The sequence below is a fragment of the Dipodomys merriami genome, unplaced genomic scaffold, assembly GCF_024711535.1.
Source record: "Dipodomys merriami isolate MVZ:Mamm:240054 unplaced genomic scaffold, mDipMer1.0.p SCAF_4, whole genome shotgun sequence".
Taxonomy (NCBI): Eukaryota; Metazoa; Chordata; class Mammalia; order Rodentia; family Heteromyidae; genus Dipodomys; species Dipodomys merriami.
The window spans coordinates 86,671,155-86,699,010 of NW_027205603.1; the positions used below are offsets into that span (position 1 = coordinate 86,671,155).

Sequence of the window (27,856 nt, forward strand, 5' to 3'; positions counted from 1 at the left end):
CCATCAGAAAGAATGACATTGCCCCATTTGTTAGGAAATGGAAAGACTTGGAAAAAAACTTATTAAGTGAAGTAAGCTAGGCCAAAAGAAATGTAGGTCCCATGGTTTTCCTCATTTGCAATAATTAGTATAGGTCTAGGGTAATTTTATCAGATGAGCAGAAAAGCTCAAAAGCTATGTGTTAGTATTTTCCCCACCTTTGGTCCTCAGCTCCACCCAGACCTGAGCTTTTCCCGTCCTGGAATTCCCAGCCTACAGCTGGCCCCTCCCTCTCTCTGCCCAGACCCACCTGCGCATGCATTTACCTCACTTCTGCCCTCACTTCCCCTGAGACCTACCTGCAATTTGGATGGGGGCAGACGCCATGTGCTCCCTCTTCTGGGGAAATATGGCCCCTCTAATAAACCTTGCAATAATGTTTCTCCTGTGCCTGCCTGCCTCCGTGTGGTCCCCTGGGATGGTCGAGAGGGATCCTTTCACTATGTACATATGACCATATAAGATGATGCTAAGTGAAATGAACCCCAAGATATAGACACGAGAAGTCTTTCTTTGTTGTAATTTTTAATGTACCATGCGATTTTTTGTTTCCTTTGTATATTCTTCTCCCTATGATATATCCCCTGATGTCACTGTGCTTGATTTTGGCACCCTGTATCTTGTGTATACATTTGTCTAATTTGGGGAGGGAAAGGGGAATAACAAAATGCGAAAACAAGGACACAGGATGACCCATTGCAACAATGATACCCACAAGACACTATATTGGAAATGAACTCTACAACTTTACAACTTCGGGTGGTGGGAAGGAGGAATGAGATAGGTGGGGAAGGAAAGGGATAGGGGGAGAACAACAAGGGAGGGGTAACAATGCTCAGCAAGAAATGCACTCATTGCCTTACTCACATAACTGTAACCCCTCTGATAGGAAATGTACTCATTACCGTACTCATGTAACTGTGACCCCTCTGTACAGCAGCTTTACAATCAAATAAAGTTTAAAAAAATAAGATGACTTCACATGAAATAACACTGCAAGGTTTCTTAATGTTATTAACTTACTTTATGGAGTGGGAGGGATTAAGTACTTTCCCACACTTCTCTATGTCATGAACACAGAGAAAGTAGATAGTTAAAAAAAATGACCAGGCTATGAACATGCAGAATTCTAGGCATTCACACCCAGTGAGACCAAAGGAGGATGCTCCTACGGGAAAAACATAAAGGCACAATGCCTATGTGCCTCTGATCACATAAAATAATATTTATCGAAATGAACTCCAGGAAATGAAAGCAAGAGGCTTCCCTGTCGCCTTCTTTTCTTTTTTCTTTTTTGGTCTCGTTTATCTGTCTTTGGGAGGGTAAAGGAGGGGCAGAAATGGAAGGACAAAGTGTGAACAAGTGTAGCAGTGGTACTCACTGGATACTATGCTGAAAATGAGCTATACAACTTGTGGATGTGGACAGGAAGGAAAATCTGAAATGCCCTCATTACCTGACTTATGTAATTGCAACCCCTCTGTACATCACCTTTATAATAACAATAAAAATCAAATAAAAATGGCTAGACAAAGGACTATCAGGCTGAGATCTGGTACTGTTGGCTAACATTTGTAGTATAGGGAAAGAAACATTAATATCATAGCTGTTAATCCTTTTACTATACCCTGGCTTTATTATATTTACTGCTCTGATGTTTGAATTAAGTGAAATGTTCTTCCAAAATTTAAATACACAGTACTCCTGAGCAAGTGCAATGTGTTTTAGTCTCTAAGGTTGAGCAATATACCTTGTGATACATTAGGTCTCAAAAATATAATGGAAGCTAGAAGCATAAAATATCTTCAGCCCAGTGACTCATATCCAACACCACCGGCTTCACAATTTTTTTAAATAAGCATGCTTATTCTGGTTTTGAATCCTAAGTGCCACTTAACAACACAGTAAAAAGCCTGTTTTACCATTTTTTTAAATGTGGGATAATTAACTACCTTCGAGGATTGCCACAGGATGAAATGAGGTCACATATGGAAATCCCTGCTACAAGTGCTTGCTACTCTAGCCTCATGGGTTACAAGCTTGTTTCTGGGATCTGTTCCTTCTCTGCCTTGATCTAGTTGTGACAAGATGCCACTGGCTCTGAGAAGATACAACTTCTCTGAGCCCCAGGCTTCTCGTGTTTAAACGGAGTGGGGAAGGGGGAGAATAATCACAGGTCCCTCTTCCACAGGTCACTGTAATTGGGGAGAGTAATTACACAGCGCTCCAGGCCGATAATGAGCACCGAACACCCATTAGCTGCTACCATCAGTGGTAATGTCCCACTCTATCCCTTTAATGCGGGATTATGTGAAATAATTAATTCTTCTGGGTTCCATAGCCACCATGTAGCAATGCATTTATTGGGCAAAATGGTATATATGTTCAGAGAAAAAGTAACCAGTCATAAATCTACAGTGTCACCTCTGGTGAATGGCCATCCTATATGATGACACTGTGAGGACCAGGCCAACTGTATAAATCTTTCCACTGTTGTCTTCATTTCCAGCAAAGGCAGGAAAAGCTCTCCTCTCTGAATATATCATTCAACAAAATAAGCTAAATCCTTCCATCTTTGGGGAACAGAGAAAGTAACAAAGAAAAAAAAGCAATAACATTTCCTTTGCATTTCCCAATGCACAGGAAGATATGAAGCTGGAGGAGAGAAAACATCAGGGAAGTTGTTGACAGAAATCCATTTCTTCATTTCTTCCTACACAGGTATCTTCTGGATTCCTACTGTGTGTCAAGCACTGCTGTGGACACAGTGAAATATGGACCCAATATATAATCTCCGTGTGCCTGTCTAACAGCAGCAAATAGGTAAGTTATTGATAAGATTTCATTTTAAACAGAGAGTGAGTAAAAAGGGGAGCAGCTTGGGGTTTGTGTGAGGAGGCAGGAAGGAGAGGTCACAAATTGTCAGGATGGACGCTCTCAGTGAGTAAGTGACTTCCAAGCCAAAGCTTCTTTGAATTATGTGGCTCTCTGAGGACAGTCAGGCAGCAGCAACAGCCAGTTCAAGGCCAGGGTAGTGTGTTTAAGGAGCTTCTGGGAAAGAGGAAAGGCTGCAAAAGAGTGACCCAGGGAATGATGAGGAGACAAGGCAAAAGAAGGTACAGGGACAGACGAGAGCATAATGAGAGGCTTCTTGGACACTGACTTGATCCAGTATGAAATGGAGAATCATGGTAAATTTTGAGCACAGAGGGTGTCTGACTTCATTCATATCAGAAATTATTCCTTCAAAAGCCACTGGACCACGTTCTAGAGCCAATGGAACATAAAACAGCACATAGAGCTGTTCTTGAAGTTTCTTTAGTCCCTAGAGTGACTCTTGCCCCATTCAAGATTCTGGAGAGAAGATTCCTGGTTTGGATAGAAGCAGCTTTTAATACCTTTGAAAAGCCCCTCCCACAAGCAGAATAGGTAGAAACCTGAGCCATGTGATTGGTAGTTTTCAGACTGGGATTCCCTGCTACCATTCTGAGTCCATTTTCTCCTTTTTTCCACTCAGACCAATGTCTGACCACTGAATTGAAGAGCAGGAAATGTGTTTACATAACTGGTCTTTACGGCAAGGGATGAGAAAAGCTGGGAAGGCAGAAAGCAGTGGGGGTGGATATGCAGAAAGCCCCTCCCCCACCTGAGGGCCCTGTGCGCCTGTGTACCTGGGAAGGCAGGTGCTGGGGGCTGGAGCCAAGCAGCCAATGAAGTTGTTGGCCATGGCCTAATGGTCAGTTTTGTTTTCCTCTCAGAAATGGTGACAGGAAAATATGGTATGCAAAAGATGAAGGAGGAGGAAGAGGAGGAGGAGGAGAGAAGGAAGAAGAGGAGGAAAAAGATCACAAGAAGATCACAATCCTACTTGGAAAGAAGCAATACTGAACTATAGTATGTCCAGTGTTTTGATATTATAAGACCTTGTCTGATGAGCAGTGGAACGAGTGATTTTTCCCCCTATGTAACCAAGTTATTAAACCAACTGGTACATTAAATATCAGATGTTAAAATCTAAATGGTATTATGAACACCAGGTATCCAGTGTTGTGGTATGAGTACTCTGAATGAGCAGGTCACTTAGAGCAAATGTTGATTTGAAGGAAGGAAGTGAGCTTCAAAATACATGTTCTCCTTCAATATTTAATCAAAATAGTGACTCAATGTAGCTCCAATGCTGTCTCCTTTGGCAATTATTATTTTTAAAGGTCAAAAAGAAAGGAATAGGTAACTCGTTTTGAAATCCCTTTTAGTTCTAGATACCATCTTAGAGGAGTGACGTGTTCAACATATTCTTTCAATGTTCAGTTGAAGGGTTCAGACAGGAGTCAAAAGCATCAACAAAAAAACATTTGAATACATTGTTGCTTTGTATGTCCCTCCCTCCACTGTATAACCCCTGCTTTCACTGTATTTGATGTTGTTATAATTTGTGGAGGGGAAGGGAAAAAACAAATCGTTTAAACAGGGATACAGGTGGACCCATTGCAACAATGAGAGGTACAAGTCGTTATGTTGAAAACGAACCTTACAACTTTGGTGGGGTGGTGGGAGGAGGGTTGGGTGGGGGGGGAGGATGGGCTAGGAAGGGGAAACATAGGAGGAGGCTACAATGCTTGATAAGAAATGTACTCATTTTCTTGCCCATGTAATTGTAACCCCTCTGTACAGTATTTTCACAATAAAAAAAGCATCAACAACATGCACTACCATCACTTAGGCTCTTCAGGAATGCTTTCCTAAAGACCTAATGGCTGAATGGGATGCACTCCTGAGGGACCCTGGTCATCCATCCAGTAAAAACCCATGGGGCACCTGCTATGTGCTAGGCATTGTTCTCGAGACTGGAGATGTAATGGTGGATAAGTGAATCAAGGACCCTACCACCACAAAGCTTCCACTGCCAGCTGTGTGACAGGTAACACTGATGGCTAGGGACTGTTTCAGGACTCTGTTGATGGAGATACTATAAGTATTCCCCTTTCCTGAGACTTAATTGTGGGTTGAATAACTTGCTAGACATGCAGCTAGAGTGGTTGTGTTAGGATCCAAATCTGTGTTTTGGCCTCAGAGCATGTTCTCAGTCTTTATGGCAAGCCATCTCCTTCTCTTTGGGAAGAAATATAGGAGCATGACATTTCTACAGTTTAAGATGCACTGAAAGACATGACTATGTGCACCTTATTTTTTCATAGTGAAAGTAAGACTTCATAATCACAGAATTTGACTAGCATTTCTAAATCTTATCCTGAATTTCACCTATCACCACCAAGGTGAAATCTTCCTTGGTGCTCACAAATGGACACCTTCCTTCTGGTTGAAAATGCAGCAGAAATATCAGGGCTCTTGTGGAGATGGTGATGAGAAAGGAAAAAGGACAGCAGTGGTATGGAGGTGATTTAAATGTTAGTAATTCCATAAATGAAGATCTTCAATGTGTTAGGCAGTACTGGGCTTTTGCAGTGAACAAATCCAGCAGCAGTCTACATTATGTCAACACTATACCTTGATTTTTTTTGTAAGAAGAATTGTCACAGCTACCTGGTATGGAATTAGGATGTAAAGATGGCAGATACTTTTTAAATGAAGCATGTTAATCACTCTTCTAGTTTCATTTATTGTTCACCATTCTTCTCCTTCCCATCTCTCAACTACTCCTCAGTAGTGTGGATAGAGAGTGTGGATAGTTTGTATATTCATCCACATATATATTGATCCGCAGAAAAATCAGTATGAGCATCAATTCCCTATTTATAAGGTGAACAGATTCAATTCTCTCATTTGAAAACTCAGCCTTGTTAAGGGCTAGCACAAGTAATAGAAGCAGGGAGATAAGAATAAGTGTGTTTAATAAGACTGATGTTATCTCTTCGATTATTCCATTCTCTTAAATATGTGGAAAACACAAGTATTTTTAGCAGAACTTCACCTATTCAAACAACTACATCACCCTGCCACAGTGACTTTGTAGAGGAACCTTGGAGTTACAATTTGACAGATTCATTTGGCCATTTTTGCTTAATACAATTCCTATTAAACTTCTGGTCCTGAAAATATTTTATGTGCAATTTTTAGCCTTAGGATTGGTGCCAGAGGAACCTCCAGAAGCTCAATAGAAGCACTTTCCGAACTCTGACCAGCTCAGGCGAGGAAGCACACGAATGTATATGCTGTTTCTCCCACCAGTTGAGAGACAGAAGACAGGAGGATCAGGAGTTCAGTGTCAGCCTGGATGATTGTGAGACCTGCTGTCAACACACACACACACACACACACACACACACACACACACACACACACACACACACACACACACACACACACACACATTATGACCATACATCCTAAGTCCTAGACATTATTGTTGGCTATTCCCATTCACTTTGTCTTAGATAAGTATCTATCAAACATAGGAAGCTGAGGATATTTTGAAGAGCAAACAAACCTGACATATTCCCCATTACTGTGTGTTAAAACCAGACAAGGAACAAATGAGAGATGGGGTGGGGTGTGTCCAAAACCAATCACAGGGGATCTGAAAATGTAATTAGGTTATGAACGAAAAATGGGAAAAGATATTCAAGTAGAAAATGAGGAAAGAAGGTTTTGGACAAAAATGAATTGGGATTCCAGAGAGCTCAGGGAAGAAAGCATGGATCTCTTGCAGAGTTGAAGAAGTGAGGCTACACTGTGACCTGAGAAATGAGAGCAAAACTCTCATCCTCCAGGGGAGGCAGAGGCCAGATCTAAGCGGTAGGTGCCAGGAAAGGGTCCAACCCCTATTGTAAGAGGAACAGGAAGCGATCGACATTGCCTGGAGGATCAGAAGCTACAATCACAGGAAAACTCCATTGTAGAAACACTGAATGGTAGTTTGGAGGGGACAAAAGTGGATGCAGGATGGCCACTGTGACTCAGGGAGGAGCAGAGATCATGCTGGTGGGAGGAGGCTATTCAGGAGCTGTGTGTGAGGAATTTCCAGTGAAGGAGAAGCTATGGGGTGCCCAATGAGCTTTCTAGCTTTGGCAACTCCAAGGAGAGAGAGAGAATCCAGATCTACTGAGAACTTGGTTTAGGAGGAGGATACAGTTCAAGAAACAGCTTCATACAAACATCTAGCATTTCTCTGAGATAGAGGTGATTTCTTGGACTTCTTTATTTTTGTTGTTCACAGTCCAGTTCTGCACCTAACCAATTATTTATAACTTCAAGAGTCCCAAGAGTCATAAGCTGCAAATTGCTAAGGATGTTTGTTTTTTTTTTTTTTAAGCATCTAGTTTAAGCCTTTCTCCTTTTGCCCCAAATCCCTGGTGATGGACATCTGGTGACTGCTGAGTACCTCCAGAGACAACTTTTTAATCTCACAAGGCCTGGTGTACTTTCAAAGATTTATAAATAGGAAAGCATCAGTTTCTTCCCCTGGGAAATAGTTCCACCTGTCTTCTGCAGCCAGGACTGTTGCCTGGCATTTATTCCAGTGATATAAATTATAGATCAGTTGCTACAACATCTGATCTGGCTCCTACTGTTCTCCAAATCTTGAGTATGGATAGGGAAAAAGCCAAAAATAGCCATCACATGGAAATGGTTTTACCTGCTCTATTTGTCTTAGAGATCAGATAGCCCAGATAGAAGATTTACATTTGCCATTTATTTCAAGGAGTGGTCAATGATCATTTATCAGAGGATACCACCTGTGCTTTTTAGAAATTGTGCTTGGCTGTTGAAATGGAGAATTAAAATAAAAATGCATTAAAGACAACTACAGTATATTTTATATGATTTTTTAAAAAAATATTATGTAAGAACCTGGCACATGCTTAGAATCCCAGTATTTAGGAGATTGAGGCAAGGGACTTGTGAGTTTGAGGCTAGCTTAGGTTATACACCAGGACTATATCTCAGATGAAACAAAACATCACACACACACACACACACACACACACACACACACACACACACATCCATCTAGATAGGAACCTATAGACCATCACTAGAATATTTTAAGTGTGTCCTAGAATTCTTATTTCTTTGTCATCCCCAAACTCTGCATGGCTTCCATCTCTCCTCATGGTCTATGGTGGCCAGTCGATGTGACATGACATCTGTTCCTAGGCAGAAAAATGGCTACTGGGGGTGGGATGGGAGTAATACCACCCACATGCACTGGGCATATAAAATGCCTTCCTAAACCTTTTAGTAGTACAGCTGGGTACCTTACATTCTAAGATTAAAATCTTGGTTCTATTTGCAGGGAAAAAAAAGGACAGTGTATATTATTAGCCAGCCAGCAATCTCAGAAACATGGCCAGGTGGTTAAGGCTTGTGTCCTCAAATGGCTTACCATTTAAAAACTCACACAGAAACAATTTAGGTAACTCAGAATCATGTGGGCAACTAAGTCTGGATTACTTTCAAGAGTATAAGCAAGAAAAAAAAAAAGAAATGCACTTTGTTACTGGGAGTGTGGGTAAAAACCAAGGTCTTTTCTTCAGATTTTGACAAATTATACACAGCTCTTTTCCATGTGGGATACTCAGTACTTGGTCTAGAAGGAAGTTGAACTGCGAAGGCATAAGAACTTTAAACATTTCTAAAGCTGCATTTCTCTTCTTAATGTCAGTTTTATTCCAGGCACACGTAGCATGTCCAGGTAAAGGACTGGAAGACTGATCACACCTTTGTAGCAATGAGGTATGAAATACATTAAGTGTTTAATTCAACATAGTTCTCTCAGGAGGCAGTCGAGGAACCAAGAAACAGATTTTCCCTTCTTGCCTCTTGCTCTGGTAATATACATGGCTGGAGGGCAGCAAAATTCCTTATTTACCTTATCATCCTTCAAGCCTAGTACACGGTAGAGAAGTTGGTGCATGAAAGGAATATGAATGACTAAATGTGAATGCACAGTTACTTAAACGGCCACGTGGTGTGTACAAGGAGGCAGTGGTGACAGCCAGTGGGAACTCATCTATACTTAAAGCTGGTGTGACTGGCTTTAGAATCCCCACTTGACCACATACCGTCTGAATGACTTTCCAGCTTTACTCATCTCTCTGATCTTCAAGATCTTCAATTTCAAAACAGACCCCCAATATTATTATTCAAGAATGTCAGTAGGAGTGGCTAGGATGTGGGGAAATCATTGAACACAGAGATGCAGACACAGTAAGTGTGTAGTAAATGTTAGAAATGACAAGTAATGCCCTGTAATATTTAGTACTCTGGACCCAAAGAGACCATTTCCTGTCCTGATGCACACCAACCAACACCAACACCACACAGCCCCAATACCGGCAATTCACTGTCAATTCCAAGTGTGTTCTGCTACTTGAATTCTTTCCTTAAGAAGATGGAAGCTTGCACTTTAATGGCCAAAGATCTGGAAGAGATTTTCTAAAAGAGAGACTCTTATAAGTTGTTCAGTTAGCCAGGTGCTGGTGGGTCACCTCTGTAATCCTAGCTACTCAGGAGGCTGAGATCTGAGAATCATGTTTTAAAGCTAGCCCCGGCAGGAAAGGCCATGGGACTCTTATCTCTAATTAATTACCAGAAAACCAGAGGGGAGCTGTGGCTCAAAGTGGCAGAGCACTAGCCATGACCAAAAGAGCTCAGGGATAGAGCCCATGACTTGAGTTTAAGCTCCACAACTGACAAAAATTGTTCAGTAAGGAGCTTGGGAGATGTAATGGTTCACAGAGTGACAGGTAGAGAGGGGCAAAGGCCACCTCCTTTCACTCAACACAAAAGAACCAAACTAAACTAAAAGAACTTCAGCTTCTTCATGTTGTGCTTGGTTTAGTTTCCTAGAGGACCTACTGTAATTTCAAGTCTTCCTTTGTTCATCTTGTTTATTGAAGGGAAATTGATGTTTACCTTAGTATGGGTTTTCCTACTAATTTTATTGACCATGGATTAGCTCTGCAGTCACTTAGTGGTTGTCAATCAGGAAAGAGTCACTGTTTCAAATGTGTCTATATACTACATGCAATCAGCCTGAAGAAGTAGGTTTAATTACCTAGAAGTTTTTTAGTACTTTTTTATATCTGAATTACTTTAAATTGATGATTATTTAGGTCTTTTCAGGGGGGAGGGACATGATTTTGAATGGAAATTTGTTATCTGTCTTCCACAAAACTTTAGATAAGGAAGGGCTTTGGTGTAGGAAGGTATGATGAACAGTAAAATAGTTCCTCTTCCTGTGTAGGAAGGCTCTGGAAAAATGGTAAAGGGTAATTTCTCATGATTGGCATTTGGGTACTTGCAGAAGACACTGACGGATGTACATCGTAGCATTTAGAGCCATCTTCTCACCCAGAGACATAGGCCTCATTGCAGCATGTGATAATCTTGCTACCACAGGGGTCTGTAGAGCTCTCCTGTTCTTCCCACCCTCACTCAGGAGATTAACAGGCAGATTCACCTCGCCGACCTATGTCCTTTGTTTAGCAGAGTTTACTGCCAACAGGAGGAAGCAGGCCACTGCCCTGCAAAAAGGTCAGATATGTCTCTGATTCTAGTAATAACAGCATCCAAAGCTTATTTACTGCTATCTCTCGGTTCTAAGTCCTTTCCTATTATTCCTTCACTCCTGTATAATCAGTGGCATTGTGACAGCAGGAGTCTTAATCTCATCTAGTTGTGAATGGATTAACTAAGGTACAGAAGGATGGCTTGAGCTGAGCTCCTTCAGGAGACTGTGTCTCTTTCCTGGGGTCTCTAGACCAATCAAGAGGACTCCACAGAAAGCAGACTCTCAGTTTTAGCTATTCAGGTCATGCAAGTGCCCTGATCAATCAATGCTGGCATAAAATGGCTTGTTGTCAACCGCTAACATGCACGTTTTGAAAACTCCAGACAAGCTATCCTGACAAGTGCCACAAAGTCGCTAATTATATATTCAAAAGAAACAATTGACTGTCAATTAAACACCACAGTCCCTGGTCCCTTTGAAATAAATCAAATAACTAAAAGTACACACATTTTTACAAAGGGTAGTGCCAATGTAGTGGGAAAAATTAAGTATTGAAAACTACTTAGTAAGTAATTCTCTCAAAATTTTCTGCAACATTACTTCTAATTTTCTTCCTAAGATTCTCAAAGGTCAGAGACCATGACAAGAAACATTTTGAGTAAAATTATCATAATGTGATACTGGGAGCCAAATAAACTAGGAAGGCATCAAAATTCACACATGTGTATTCCTTATAGCTCATTAAAATAAAAGTGTTTGGAGCTATGAGGGAACTTGGCCATCATTTCAAGTGTTTGAATGCATTTTGTAGCCAAAGGAACTTGATTGGTGTGTAGAAAATTCCATTGTGTTGGTTGTCAGCATCAAGGATGGTCTTTTGATGAATTATGGGTACTATTTTCAATACAATATACTTTTTGGCTTCAAAGAATAATAAATATCATTACAAGTATTGCAAATTTTGGAATGCAACTTTCATTCTTCTCTTTACTACTTGTTATACACTGTCTCTGAAATTAGAATAGTAAAGTTGCCTTAATAAGCCATCAAATCCGAGACGCAGCTTTGGAACTGGACAAATGTGGACTGAAATATCTTATTGGCCCTAAGACCAAAGGAAGAGGATGTTACTCCTCTGAGCTTAGCATCCTCTTCTGTAGAAAGGGAAGCAGCAAGCACTGGGGCAGTAAGACTGAGGCTCACACCATTGTTCAAGTGTCTTCCTCAGAAAGCCTCAGCCACAGGAATCGAGCTGGATGTGCCAGACACATATGCCAGTCAGACCTCTTCCTCACAGCAGTGGAACATAGATCCATTCTTATTCTTATCCTATTCCCCCTTTGGACTCTAAGATCAAAATGATGAATGTGCATATTTGGAAGACCACTGTGAAACCCGTTCAACAATTAACACACGCTCAAATGACAAGACTATAAAACAGTACTTGTCCACGATATAAATATAAATATAAAATAGGAGTCAGGGTGATGGATGGAGAAAGTGAGGAAGGGTGGTGTGGTCAAGGTGCTTTCAGTACATGCATGCTCGTAAAGTGATGAAGCTGGTTGAGATGGGTTTGGAAGAGGATAAGAGGCGAGAGAGGGACTAAGGGGTTGAGTCTGATTAAAGCACATCAGAGGACCCCACAGACATTCAAAATGAAACCCTCTTTTAAGACATTAATAAGAAAATGTGTCTTTTTTTAAAGGAATATCTTTATTTAGTACTGGCCAGGCTCTTCCTTCTTAGTGGAAAATGACAACCAATATTGGATGAAGTGAGCTTTCTGCCCAGAATAGAAGATTTAAAGTATCATTCCTACCCAGTGTCGCACTGTCACCCTCTGAAAGCAGGCACCTATGTAAGCTTTGTAGGCTGACATCTGCTGTCCCCACTCTCATCATACCTGCCCCAAATCCGGCCACACAGGAATCTACTCAGTTCAAAGCCACCCACTTATCTAGGTCATTACTTCTTGATGTCTTCCATGGCCTCTATATTATGACCTCCTTAGAGCAGCAGGATCCAGAATTACTTTCCTCACTGCAGGATCCCTACTGCCTGTACAATCTGGTATTTCAAAAATAGTTCTCATACGAAGGTCCAAAAAAGAGGAATAAATTAATGAGGGATAGATGACTGTTGCTGTAGTCTATGTGATTGGGTCTGTTCCCAATTCATGTTGAACATTAGCTCCTCAAGTGATAGCCTGAGGAGACAATCTTTGTGAGGTGATTAGCATGGAGCTCTTATGGATGGAAAGAATATCCTTCACAAAGGGGCCTCAGAGATCTGCCTTGTCATTTCACCTGAGGACACAAGGGTAAGATGATCCTATGAGCCCTACAAGTAGACCTTCACCAGAGTCATAATCTGATGATGTTTATTTTATGTTGGGTTTCAGAACTACCAGAAATGGAGAATGAAAAGACTTGAGGAAGCTTGGGGAAGGTGAACTTCAGAAAGACAGAACAAGCAGAATAGAGATCTATGGATAGACCCCAGCAGCAAGACACTAACCCATCAGAATTCCACACTAATGTTGGGTATTGAGTTGAGATTAAGCTCCCTGGGGGTCACTCCAGTGAAGGTTCTATAGTGCCCAGGCTTATGCTTCACAGAGAAGACTAGTCAAAGACACAGATCTAAGAGAGAGAGTTGCACACAGATACATATTTGTGAACCGAGGTAAACGTGTGATTATTTAGGAAGAAGTGTGGGATGATGGGATGGAAACTTGAGGAGCTCCAACGTGAATTAGGTTACATGAAGTCCTAAAACACCTCAGAAAGAAGAGTGTGTGTAGAGGTAGGTGCCTAGAGGGTGAGAAGAAATATGGATGCCAAGAATGGGACAGCACTAAGCAAAAGAGATGGCAGATAAAGAGCAATGCAGTCCGAGGATGATGTCTCAAAACCCTTTATAATCAGACAATGGAAACTGCTTTATAATTACACGCGCACACACACACACACACACACACACACACACACACACACACACACACACACACACACAGAGTTCATAGAACCCTGTTAGGCATGATTAACTTTGGAAGTTTGGATTTTGAGAAGCCAAAGCAATTTGTTTGGCCAAAGTCACTGAAAAGAACAAAATCCATAGCAAAAAAGGATGAATTTGTGGTTTATCTGTTTTTAAGGAAATGTACTTAAACATTTCCAAAAATATCTCAAACTGCGCGTTGGTATAGCTCCTCTCTGACTGCGCTGGCTTGGGCTGGGCCCCAAAGGCTGTATGTGATGTCATTATTCAGCTGGTAAGAGACAAGGACAGTCCTCTGCCTCATAAACAGGAAAGGAGGAACTCTGCAGTCATTGATCGCTGCCCACCTAGAGCCATGAACACATTCCCAAGTGAGCTGCCCACTACCCGCAGGCCGGAAAATCGAATCCCGTGAATGTCGAGGATTTTGACTTTGAAGTTAGAAGATAAAATGGTTGCCCTTGTTGGTGCTGGAACTAATCGACAATAGAAAAAGTGGATTAACTGGGACAGTATTTCACAAAACTAAAGACTTTCTCTGAGTCTTCTGCAGTTTATGAAGACTCTTACTTAACTCCATTGGGCTCTAATACAGAAAATCAGGCTTTACTTTGATGCTGAGTGGTTTATGGATAAACTGGTCTAGGTAGAGTACCATGTGGTCTTTATATAATAGAGTTTAAACTGCAGAAAACAGTAAACTAGACAATTATCTGTCTTTATTCATGCTCAGTAAAATCAGCTTGCTTTGTTCAATGTCCTGCCAGTCGGAGTGAGTCATCCTAGCCCCATTGTATGGAGCACTTGGAGTCAGGTGGGCATTTGAGAGCACTTCCTGCCCAGAGCGGTTCCTATGTTGATCCAGAGAAGGATAGCTACCCGAAGGGCTCTATCATTGAGATGTCAAACCACCGAAGTGACTTCAGGTGGGTCTCAGATCCGTTGCATAACAGCAAATAAGAAAGAGAATGAGGCATAGGTATCCATGAGCTGTAAGGAAGGGCAAAGACCAAAATGTAATTAAACTTCCCATTTCACAGGTAGCTGCAGCCCTGGACCGGTAGAGGTAGATATAGGAGTTTCTCACTGGCCATCTCAGTAAGCATTCAAACACCAAAGGCAAATGCTACTGTTCTCACCCTAGAGACAACCCACTTTCAGCTGATGAAAAGAATATATGTAGAAGGTACTTAAAACTGAATATTATTATTATTTTTTTGCTTTCATGAAGTAACTAAAAGCAGGAGAGAAGCCTGGTGGCTATGATTCCATTTTGTGTTTGTCATTGTTCTAAGACATTCTCTTCAGTCACTTTGCAATCACCTTGTGTTCCAGGAAAGACAGGATTGATGAAGAACAACTTTATGGCAAGGACGAAAAATTCTCTCAGGACAGATTACCCCAAAGTGTGGACAATTACCAACAATCATCAGGCTGCCTCCTAGAGCTAGAGAAATCATCTCAAGGGAAGCAGGTTGCTGCCTACTGCATGTAATGAGAGGGGTAAGAACCCTGAAACTCAGGAGGATCAGAAGTGATGTACTGACCATCCACGGACTATAACCAAGACTTTAAAGCTGTGCACACCTTTTCCCCTGCTCCTATATCTTCCTCTGCTTCCCACTTATGTAGCTTATAGTCTAGCTGGTGAAGAGAAACATGGACACCAAGACTGGGGCAGCACTAGGCAGGATAGAGGGCAGGATAAAGGGCAATGCAGTCAAAGGAGGTCTTCCTGCACGCTCAGGTTTGTATCCTGAGGATGGCTGAGGATGAACTAAGATGCCCCCCATCCCTTGGTGTCATACATGATCTCTTTCTCTACCATATTTCTTTCCTGTCACTTTGACTACATTTGTGTCTTGCCTGAATTCTCATGCTGGATGCGAGGCTGATTAGCTGTGCTAAATTTCTGGTAACAAGAGGATGATCTCTGTGTTAGTATTTTGTCTTTACTTTGAGTGGATGAGCCTGATCTAGTTGAAATTTTGAAGAATGGACAAATACTGGTGGCTGATCCCATTCTATGCTGTTTGATTAAATGAGCTGGGCAATTTATTCACATTTTCCTCACATTATCTTAGAATTTTTTCTTTTATATACAGGTACCAGAACTGCGTTTGCAGAATTCTGCACAAACCACATGACCATGATAACTTCTAGTGTTGTCTGATCAATAGAAAGGGTAGAGAGACGGATTTCTGTTGCCAGATTTTCATTCCCTATTGCAACTTTGGTGACTGAATGGTGTAGGTGGGAAAGGAGACCGTAACACCATATTTATTTATCCCACTCATTTAAAAAGTTGGTATTCAGAACTTTCCCAGTGTCACGTGCTAAACCAGATGCTAGGGACACAGAGATGACTACAGTTCCATCCTTGCCCTCCAGGGGCTCCCAGTCTCCTGAGCACATTGGAATATTATGACATTGCTGCTATAAAGGAAGACACACAGGTGTTTCAGTGAACAAAGACAAAACTTACACCTTCTCTAAACCCCTCGTCTGCCCTTCCTTGTATAAGGATGGTTGTCTGGAGCCACAGGGCAGTTTCTGCACTATAGCAAGGGTCACTGTGAGCCGATTAACCAGGAGTTCTCAGAACTGGAGACCAACCTGACTTTGTCTGACATGAAGCAGATGCTCCCTCACGCCATGTCTTCAGTGCAGCAGGCTGGGGATGCACAAGATGATGCTTCAATAACTGATCTCTAAGCTCTTTCCCAGGGCCCATTACATTGGCTCCACAGGGAAGAAAGCTGCACATCCATCTTCTATTTCTTCTAGAGTCTGACCTTTCCTCATGCAATTTCTATAGGAAATCCACTGCAGCTTTGATGCTTTATAATTTAGAAGCCTGCAGTTAAAAAAAGCAGTAAAAAAACTCCAAGAGTTGCATTTAAGTAACATATCTACTGAATTCTGTTCTCTGGATGTATTCGAAAAGCCAGGGAACAAACCTCTCCACATTGGAATATCCGCTCCAGTAGAGCGATAACCTGATCTACTCCATAGACAGCTGTTTTCTGGGACTCATGAACCATCAGGCAGTCAACAAACACTTGGTGAACAATTTGCCTGCCCAATATTCATTCTTCCATTTGCCCTAATGTAATCTTGATTTACTTTCGAGTGACAGCAATTTAAATATTCTTTTCCATTATTTTTTATTGCTCAAATAGCTATGGTTCACAATTTTGGTCCCTTTGTGGGAAAAGATACCAGAGGTACTCCTAGAAGGGAGCCAAATGAGTTAATATTTGCCTTGCTTTTCTCCCTTCTTGTCTTTTGCTTTCTGATTTTTCCCCACCCTGGTTTGTAAAGCATCCATGAAAGATTGTAGATACAGCCAATGGCTTTCAATTGACCTTGAAGAAAAGACTTTCCTATCTAAGAATCTCCTTTATTACATATCTGTTGAAGCTGGAGATACAGCTTTCTCTTGAAGCATTCCCACAACAGCAACCTCATCATTTCAAGTCACAGTACCATTGAGTTGGAAGCCGCACTTATAGGGAATCCAAATTTCTCATGGCCTTCCATGGCCCTTATTCCATCCTATAAGAGATGTACAGAAAATAAGCAGTCTTTTTTTCATGGTAGAATCCCAAATATTTGAAGACAGTGACCATAAGCCTCCTATATTCCTCTATCCTTAGGCCTTTCAGTGGTATGTTCCTGTTTGTGTGTTCGCTTGCTTGTTTTCAGCCAGTCCTCTTCTGTATTTCCTTCACTGTGAGTTGAAGAAATGCATTCCCTAATTCTTGGTAGTCTCTATAAGCAATCATGTGCTTTCAGAATGTAATTACACAGGAGCTCATGTGCGTGCTCACACATACACACACACACAGACACACACACATAAAAATTAATAAAGATTCTGAAATGGTTAACTCCTGTCAACTGGAAAACAAACTGACACAGGACAAGGATGTGTTTACAAAAGAGAAGTGGTTATTGCTTTTGTCATCATGTGAAAAGTACAAATGGATATGGACTTTATATAGAGATAATATTCTTTTTCAATTCATTCGAACACCCAAAACATTGATGTGCTTTATTTCTTGTACATCATTCATGTCTTCACCATATATAAATTTATGATTCCCTCACTTAGGGTAGTTTTGTGCCTCCAAGACATTTTGCAGTAGTTCAGACATAAAAGTCAGTAAGTAGAATCAAAGGCTAGAGACCCCAAGTGATTGGTGGAGATGTAAAGTTTTGCTCATATTAAAAATGCATGTGATTCAGTTTATAGGCATCCATTCCACGCTCCACAGATAGACATTAAAGAAACAGACTCCTGTGAACCTGAAAATCCATGTCATACACTTGGTTCCTTTGTTACCTGAAGGCATTTTTGGGAAAAGTGGCATTCATTCTGATCAGGACGGAGCTGGGCCTCCCCTGGAAAGTCTGATATCTCCATGGTTAATTAATCCACTCAGCAGTCTTCCTCCTCCCCACAGAGCTGACTGTAAAAAATCTCCCAGCGAGAGAAGCTGACTGTCTAAGTGACCTGCCTTCTTAAAATAGTGCTTCATAAACAAAACTCACATGATACAATTTGAGTGTGTAAATCCAATTTCCTTTTGTGGGGCTCAGGGCACAGGATACTAGCATTCTCTGCTATGTACTGGTTATGAAGGTACAGTCCCCTACCTAACCGCCACCTCCCCCTGCCAAGAAAATCCTGGGGAGAGCTATTACTTGCATAACCCATTATCTGGCTGAGATTCAAACCTGTGTGCTACAAACATTTCTCAGTCTTCAATGCTACGGCTGTTACTTTAATTCTATCCTAGAGTAAGAATCAAGGACAGACTTGAGAAGCAATCTGTCAAGTGAATTGCTATGTAGTCCAACTGTATTCTGGGCCTACTGAACTCTCAGAGAATCAATATTGTGCCCATTTGTTGGGGAAAGGAAAGGTTTGCGATGAATATTGCAGTGTCTCTTATGTTCTGGAAATAAACACACGTAGGATCAGCTCAAATAGACACACTTGTGAAATGAATAAATTAGCATCGTAAGAAATATTTAGACAACAGTAAAATGTCACATCAGATGATGGTAGTAGTGTCCTCTGGTTACATCTTGCTAACAGCTCTGAATTTGGAATCAAGTGGAGTTTTAAACATCTTTTCCTTTTTTATGCTTGGTTTCACTTCTTTTTGATAAGCTCTTAAAAATGCCATCAATCGTCAGAGTGTAAATATGACTAATGCATTCATCCCACTTAGCACGACACTGCCGCAGCAGCTCCAGAAGCAGACTCCTTTAGTCCTCCCCGTTCTAATCTAATTATACTCTGGTCCACTAATGCCAGTCAGGTGATATTACCGGATATGAAGGAAAACAAGTCCATAATTCAATATTGCAAAGCATACGCTACACAATCAGTTTACAACTCTCTCTAAATACACAGACACAATCTATTTAGTACTCCAGGGCCATGATATCTACCAGGTAGAGAGGCTGAAAAGACATAATTGCTCATTTCAGGAATTATTTAAAACAAATTTTACAAAGTCTACTCTCTACTGCTACAGACAAAAGAGGAAAGAAGTGAAGAAGAGAGAAACAGAAAGAAACAGAGTATGAGAGAGAAAGAAAGGGAAAGAGTGAGAGAGATATGAAAAGTCTAGTATTTGTCACAACGAAGAGAGAATAATATCACCATTTCCTGACATTAAAAGGAATCTCTTGAGAAGTTTGACACCCAAATTTGTCTCCACAAGGTATTTTATTACCCAGACATGCTGGAACCTTGTAATTACTTTTAAAGCTTAGATGAATTTGCTAAAGGGCTATACAGAAATGGAGGTATTTGGAGCTTTAAAAAGTAAGCCAGCTGGGTGCCAGTGGCTCACAACTGTAATCCTAGCTACTCAGGAGGCTGAGGCCTGAGGATCACGGTTCAAAGCCAGCCCAGGCAGAAAAGTCTGTGAAACTCTTATCTCTAATAAACCACTAGAAAACCAGAAGTGGTGCTGTGGCTCAAACAGTAGAACACTTGCCTTGAGTTGAAGGGCACTGGGATGGCACCCAAGCCCAGAGTTCAAGCCCCATGACCAACACACACACACAAAAGTAAGCCAGACCCAAAGAAATACAGGTCCCATGGTTTCCCTTATGTGCAATAACTAGTATATGTCTAGGACAAGCAGAAGAGGTCAAAAGCTACATACATATGACCATATAACCTGATGATAAGCAAAATTAACCCCAAGATAGAGATGTAAGAGATTTTATCTTTCTTGTTGTTGTCTTTAATGTGCTTATAATGTACTATGTGATTTTTTTTTGTTTCTTTGTATGTTCTTCCCCCATGGTATAACCCGTTTAAACTGTATTTGATTCCGGTGCCCTACATCTTGTATATACATTTTTCTAATTTGGAGAGGGGAAGGGAAATAAAATGCTGAAATAAAGATACAGGATGGATAAGAAATATACTCATTACCTTGCTCATGTAATTGTAACCCCTCTGTACGGTATTTTCATACTAAAAATAAAAGGATACAGGATGACCCACTGTAACAATGAGATGTACAAGACACTATGTTGAAAATGAACTTTACAACTTTGGGGGGGAGGGAGGAGTTGGGGAGATGGGGAGGAAAGAGAAGGTAGGGGAAAACAAAGATGGGTTAACAATGCTCGATAGGAAATGGACTCATTACCTTACTCATGTAACAGTAACTCCTCTATACAGTATCTTTACAATAAAAATATGTATCTTTACAATTAAAAATATAATCCTAACTAGTAAAGTACATTACATAGGAACTCAGTCAGACCCATTCAACTAGTATTTATGTGTTCAAGGTGAAAGTTTACCTAATAACTATCAAACTGGGGAAATTTAAATTATATGTCATTTATTGTACACTAAGGAGTCACAGGACCCTTTATTTGATTTGGAGTTAGCTTTAAAGAGCATTAAACTTGGACAAAGAACGTGTAGTATCATATGCTTATGTTTGGATTGTATATGTGGGGAGAGAGATGCTGGTAATTCCATTATCCTTGCTTTATTTTTATTTACTATGAAGTCAGTTCGTTATTTAAGGGGCTAGAACTGCATTTTTAAGTCACACAAATTCTACTTTCCTCCCAAACTCCTACCTGCTCAAACCCTCCATGGCTATCTTAAGTTGACAAAAAACACATTTTCTTCTAAAGGATTAAGAACCAGCTAGTAGGCAAATGTCCCTTGTTATTAGGTAAGTTTAAGGATCATTACTTAATTAGCAGTAGGTAGTGGGTCTCTAGTCTCTGCTATTTGATAGGATGCATGTAAGACTGCAAAGGCAGTGTTGCATGGGAAATTCAGATATGGCACTGTGACCTTGAGCATTAGCCAATCTGAATCTGCATACCTGTCTGACTCTGTTTATAGAATTACTGTAAAGAAATCACCTTTATGCTGACACTCTGCTTATCTGCTTCACCAAGAGGCACCAAGACTAATTAGCCAGTGGCTGTAACATTTTAGAATCCCCAAGAGGAAAGAAACATAATGCAGCAATCTTTCTAGTTAAATTATTACTGCCTCCCAGTTTTCTAATAACTAAATGATTTCCACGTCTTATCACTAATGAGCTGGAGAATGAGACGAGCTTCAAGTGTTAGGTAGTTCCTATTATTGTTCCCAGCAATTAAAATAGAATAAAAGGCTAATTATAGCAACAGTGCTTAGAATTTATCTATCCTGTCAAAAATAACCTTATTGTTAAATATTTTATTCATGTACATAATGTCATCTCATAATGGATTTCCTGATGCATACATTGAACTGGCAGGATAAATAGTTGGTTTAAGATGTGGGAAAATGCCATTGTCATAGAATCTGGATAAAGCACTACTGGCATTGGTTGGAATTACATCCACAAAGCTGGTGTAAGTTGAATTGGGTGAAGCTTCCTAAGGGAGAAGTAGCTACTAGTCCTCTTGCTACCGATGACTGAGCTTTGTCAGAACAAAATAAAAGGAGCCATTCAATCTGTTTGTTTTGTTGTGTTTTGTTTTGTTTTTGGTCTATCACGGGGCTTGAACTCTGGGTTTGGGCGCTGTTCCTGCGCTCTTCAGCTCAAGTGAGTGCTCTACCGCTAGAGCCACAGCGCCACTTCCTGTTTTCTAGTGGTTTATTGGAGATCAGAGTCTCATGGACTTTCCTGCCCTGGCTGGCTTTGAACCTGGATCCTCAGATCTCAGCCTCCTGAGTAGCTAGGATTACAGGCATGAGCCAAGGGCACCGGGCTTTAATCTGGTGTGTGTGTGTGTGTGTGTGTGTGTGTGTGTGTGTGTGTGTGTGTGTGTGTGTGTGTGTGTGTGTGTGTGTGTGTGTGGGGCTTGAACTCAGGTTGTGATGATTTACCTTAGGTTTTTCACTCAGGGTTAGCACTCTACCACTTGAGCAACAGCTCCTATTGTGTTGCTGGTTAATTGGAAGTAAGTCTCATGGACTCTGATACCTAGTCTGGCTTCAAACCATGATCCTCAGATCTCATCCTCCTCAGTAGCTAGGATTACTGGCATGAACCACTGATGCCTGGCCTGTGCCTTCTTGAACTGAACTTCAGTATTTCTAGTGTCACTTGACCCAGATAATATGTAGGTGAACATATTTGTCTTGGACTGTAATCACTTTTATTTAGGTAGGAAATCTGCTTGTTTTGAGTCTATTAACAAAGTGGGGGAAAATATAAACCATTTCCTTTCTGGTGAGGAAGCTCCTGAGGGGTCTGTTTTAGGTTCCATCCTGTGACCAGAGTTGTGAGACAAGCAAGTTGTGAGACAAGTTAACAAGGGCGTTTGTTCTTCACATAGGAGGTCTACAGAGAAAGATTTTCAGCATGATTGTTAGCCTGTCAAGCCACAAATATCATTTCTTTTAGGAGGTAAAGAAAAGAAGCAAGCCTGGCTCTGGTGGCTCACACCTGTAATCCTAGCTACTCAGGAGGCTGAGATCTGAGGATCATGGTTCAAAGCCAGCCCGGGCAGGAAAGTCCGTGAAACTCTTATCTCCAATAGACCACCAGAAAACCAGAAGTGGTGCTGTAACTCAAGTGGTAGAATGCTAGCCTTGAGCTGAAAAGCTAGGGGACAGCACTCAAGCCCAGAGTTTAAGTCCTATGACTGACCAAAAAAAAAAAAAAGAAAAAAAGAAAAAAAAAGAAAATAGAAAAAAAAAGAAAAGAAAAGAAGCAGACAGGCATGGACTGGATTCATGGAAGACAACCATGGGCTCATTTGTTACTTTTGCAAATGACATTTTTGCAGAGAAATAAACAGTGTGCTGTCTGCATCCTTGCATTTCAGTTTACCGAGTCTTGGGAATGTTAACTTAAACCTCAGCTGTCCTCTTAAAGGGAATTAAGACTAATTTGAGAGAGACGATATTCTAGGGCTTATGGCCTTTAGTTGGCAAATTTGATCCAATTGAGCAGACTGTCAAGCTTGTTGTAGAGAATCTATGCCTAGCCTGCCTGTCATTTTCCTCTCATAATTGCCTCTGGCTTTTTCATTCAACATTCATTCATGTGGTTGATGGGATGTTACTGCCTTGATTAGAGAAACAGATACTTACTATTCTTCAGTAATTTCAAATGCTAGTTTAGAAGGATGATCCTTAAAAGGTTGCTGAAGAATGATTGGCATTGGAGCCAGGGATCGAAACCTGCCCTTGCCACTTGCTACAGGCCTGATCTTCATAATGTCCCTTGGTTTCAAAGAGAATATCATTTCTTTGAAGTAAGTATGAGGGATGGTACCATCCATTTGTCATAACAAGATATGGTATCACACAGAAGGGCACTAGTTATGTAAAAAATGTACAACTGTAATGCATTGAACTTTGATTTCTACAAAAATATTTGTAAGAGATTGCCTTACATACATACAACCTATTTGTGTGTGCACATACATATGTATTTACATTTATAAATGTATGTGTGCATACATTTGTATTTGAGCATGTGTAGAGAAAGCTTTTATCAACATTGAGCCAGGGGACTTGGATACTGTATCATATAAGAATAACATTGTTTATTCATTGTTCATTCACTGTTGAGTGCAAAGGGGAAAGTGGTAGATATGATAGATAATTCTTTGTCTCTGTGACATTTAGGTTCTTATGAGTGGGTGGTACTGCAGAGAGACACAGTAAACAATAATAAGATAATTTCAGACAAGTTTATGAGCTCTGGAGAGACAAGCGACTTATGCACTAAAGAGAATGTGACCTTTGAGAATCTGGATCAAAGAATGTGACAGTTTCATGGAGACCAGGGAGAAACCTTTCTAGGCAGCAGGTACAAAGGCCAAGAAGTACAAAAAAAAAAAAAAACTGGGACACTGGAAAGACTAAAAATGGACAGTACTTAGTGTCTGAGGAGGAGCAGATAAAGAAAAGCGTCTATCAGCTTTAAGAATGATGTCGGCTCTGCTAAGGAGCCAGGTTTCACTCTAGTTGCTATGAGAAGTCAGCATCAGGTTTTAAGCATGCCAAATATAGTGGCAAACGGGGAAAAATAATACCTCACAGATCCTATAAAGAGATTTGTCTAATTCTGCAAGATCGACTAAAGAAATTTAAACCTCTAGGGGGCGCCAAAGGAAAGTGCTTAAAGGACTTTTTCAGCACCTAGATTGAGGGGAGAGCGCCCCGACCCGGGTTATTCTTCCCTTGGGGCCAAAGGTGAATGGAACAATGACATCTAGAATCCTACCTACACAAATAGAAGGTTGAATGGGCTTGGTTTATAGGCCTCAGGACCTTGGTTTTCACAGGGGAGCATGGGAGTGGGAAGACATTGGGGTTATTTTTAATTTTCTCCCATCTGGTAGTATTTGAGTAGAGTATGAAACAAACATGAAGCCAAAATTTACTTTCTGGTTTCATTTGGCAGGAAAAAAATCTCTATACTTAGAACTTTGACAATATTCAGAATTTGCCACTTAGGATATGTTATTCTAAATACTACTCCAAACTTACTTGATGGAGTCTTTTAGTAACATGTACCAAGAAAGTCTACAGCTGGAAAAGCACTGGTTTCCAATAGATGGAATTTGGTGCAATAATGTCTGTAATATGTTCTGGAAACATCTCATATTCACGTTAGATTTTTTAAAGTGAGGAGAGGAGCAGGAAAAAAGAAGAGAATTGGGGGAGAGGGGAAGGAAAAGAGAAGAAAGAAATGATATGCTGGATGTCTATGTATATAAAACAAAAATGAAGGAAAAATCAGAGCTCTTGGAAGAAGATGTATATAAATGAGACTTTAGATTTGCATGTACACAGGATGGAAAAACACAAATAAGACATTATATAAGTTTAGACAACCCCAAGCAAGGAATATAACAGCTTGTTTCTGAATGAAAGCTCTATTTTGTGTCAAGTATTAAAGGTTCACGACAGTTTTGAACACACGCGCGCACACACACACACAAACACACAAACACACACACACACACACACACACACACACACACACACACACACACACACACACACTGTTGCCTTAACAAGGAAAGGTTCATCTCACCAGTCCTTTGGGCACTCTCATCTCCACTTTTCTTCCCTGATGGTCACAACCACAAATTGTACAAGCTATTTGGTTTATACCAATGGACATGACAAAAGTACTGTCAAAGCAGCCAACCAGGTATGCAACCTGAGCAATGGGTACAGAGCCATCTGAAAATGGCCAGGCCACCAAATTCATTGACTCTCGAAGGTCAGTGAGAGGTGAAGCACTCCGATGGGACAGGTGATCAAAAATCCATCCATGATTTTCAAGGGTGATGTGATTGCTTGCGCTAAACACCATCTGTGCATACCTGACCACCAGGCAGAGAAGTTTGGAGCCTCTAATGCGGCAAAACGGACCGAGGCTGAGGACAAAGCCGGTGCCAGCAGGTGCATTCAAAACAGCGCTCTGCCCAGACACATCTCAGCGGCATTCTCTCTGAACCAATTTGGCTGACATGTTGATTTTCTCATCGAGAACTCTCCCCACGGTTTATTGCCCCCCACCCCATCTGCTATACCTACCAGACATTTGGTCAAGAAAGTACCAAGTCATTAATTATCAATTTGTTTTGGGGAATATAAACAATGGATTCTTTCTCTACCTTCTCCCCCACAGACAATGTGAACTTTCTTCACACAAACACATCCATATTTAATGAGACAGGGGAAGAGAAAAAGAGGAGAAACAAGAAAAAAACCCAAAGAATCAGATTCCACCTATTTCAAACCCTCTCCATCAAAATGCCCGCCACCCCTCCAAATTGATCAGAACTTGCACTCTTTGTCAAGAACCCTGCTAGCCTTCTATTTCAGAGGGCGATATTTTTTAAAGCACTGTGATGAGAGGGCCGAGTGTGGCATGTTCTCCAAGGCAATACATCCTTCCCGAGCAAACCCCTGTGCCACAGGATTGTTTGAAGGAAGGGGGGAGAGTATAATCGTAGGATACCCCCACACTGGCAATTATGTATTTAGCAAAAGCTGTTCCTTGCCAAAGGGAGACTGGTGACCGACACCTCGTCAGACACTCAACTCTGAATATCTGTGTCCCTTACAACGACCTGCTGTAACTTTTAGGACTTAGGCACTGACGAATAGGTCACCTGAATCCCAGGGCTCCTCCTCTCCTTTCCTAGCCTGTTGCAGACCCTGGGGGATGAGTGGCAACCAGTTTCCTGGTTGATGTCCCAGAATCACTCCCACGATGATTGGAGGAGCAGAGTTGGGAGAAACTTTTGGAGGTTACTTTTGTTGCATTTACCCCTCTGCCCCCAAGAAGGGAGAGATGCCATCCTAACCAACACAGGCACAGGACCAGGCTTGGGGAGGGGTGAGGGAGGTGCGCGGGGAGAGGGGGGGAGCAACCTGGCTCTCTGAAAGCCAGACCCATGGGAAGAGGAAAGCGAGGCAGGTCTGAGTTAGTTACCTGGTTGATGGAAATGACTGCTAGCCGGGGGATGACCACTTGCAGAACGACCTGCAGCAGGGACGTGCCCAGGCCTGCCAGGATGGCCCAGGTGAGCGGCAGTGGAAGCATGCTGTAGGTGGCGAAGAGTGTGAAGAGCACGTAGCCTATACCGTCGCCCAGCAGCCCGTACCCGAGGCCGGCTGCCAGGATCTGGGTGGTCATAGCCACCCAGGTGACCACGCCGCTGTACTGCAGGTAGGTGTGCGAGGTGGTATCCTTCCTGACCACCACCAGGGCGCAGATCACCACCTCGATGCCGGTGAAGAAGCCCAGTAAGATGCCCTTGAGTGGGTCCATGGGGGCCGACGCCAGACTCAAGTGGAGGACCAGGAGGGTGAGTTTGGTCAGCACATCCAGCACGTTCATGACCACCTCGGATTTGCGCCTCTGCCCCAAGAAATAGCGCTGGTACAGGCGCTCCAGATCCCGAGACTTGAAGGAGTTGCGCAGGGTGGGGAAGATCACCCCCCGGTAGCTGTAGCCCCCGTTGAGGAAGAAATCGGAGTTGCTGGGGGCGCAGTCGAGGTGCAGGAAGCCCAGGTCGCCGCCGCCACCGCCGCCGCCGGCGCTGCCGCTGGCGCTGCGCTCCGGGAAGACTTTGGTGCCGCCGGTGCTGTGCGCTCGCTCCCCGGGGCCCAGCGAATACAGGGGCAGCGCGGCGGCGGCGGCGGCGGCGTCGCCCGCCAGCGGCGGCGGCGCGGGGTGAGGGGGACCACTGCCCGCGGGGTTGGAGGCTTGGCGGGAGCCCGGACCCCCGCCGCCGCCGCGGTGATGCCCGTGGAGGAACCGCTGCTCGGTGATGTGCCGCACCGCCGTCTGCCACAGCAGCCGCTGCGGCCGGGAGCCGCTCCCGCCATCGCCGGCCGGGGGCGTCGGGTGGATGGTGTAGAGCTCATCGCTGCCACTGAGGCAGCGCACGTCCGAGAGCTCCATGGCGCCGGCCGCCGAGCGGAAGCCGCACAAGCTGGGGGTGGAAAAAAACAATAAACAAACAAACCACCACCACCACAAGCAGGCAGCTGGGGAGCCGAAGGTGGCCTGCTACGAGATCCGATTCGGGCCAAGATCTTTTCGGGCCGACCGACGATCTTCCGCGGGCAGGAGCCCCGGGCAGGGCCCCCTCCCCGGCCCCCACCCTGGCGGGTCAGGGCATAGCACCCCCGAGGGCGAAGGGCTCCAGGATGACCCCCGTGGGGGGACCCCCAGCGCGCGTCCCGGCGGCCAGCCGCCCTCCCGCCAAGGCGCGCAGACAGCGTGCGGTGCGCGCGCGGCCCTGGAGATTCCCCCGGCCGCCAAAGCCTCAGCGGGCTCGGAGCGAGCGACGCAGTCCCCT

At 42.5% G+C, this 27,856-nt stretch overlaps 1 protein-coding gene across 3 annotated transcripts in view; it reads right to left on the reverse strand.

The window, feature by feature from the left end:
* Positions 1–27,660, reverse strand: part of Adcy8 (adenylate cyclase 8) — a 196,252-nt gene extending 168,592 nt beyond the window's left edge. For 2 of the 3 annotated variants that reach the window (XM_069991417.1, XM_069991416.1), the window contains exon 1: positions 26,482–27,658. In XM_069991417.1, coding sequence (XP_069847518.1) covers positions 26,482–27,456 — 975 coding nt within the window. In that variant the 5' untranslated portion in view covers positions 27,457–27,658. Of the gene's footprint in view, positions 1–26,481 lie in introns of all 3 variants that reach the window. The other variant, XM_069991418.1, reaches the window with a different exon arrangement.
* Between the last annotated feature and the right edge of the window lie 196 nt (positions 27,661–27,856).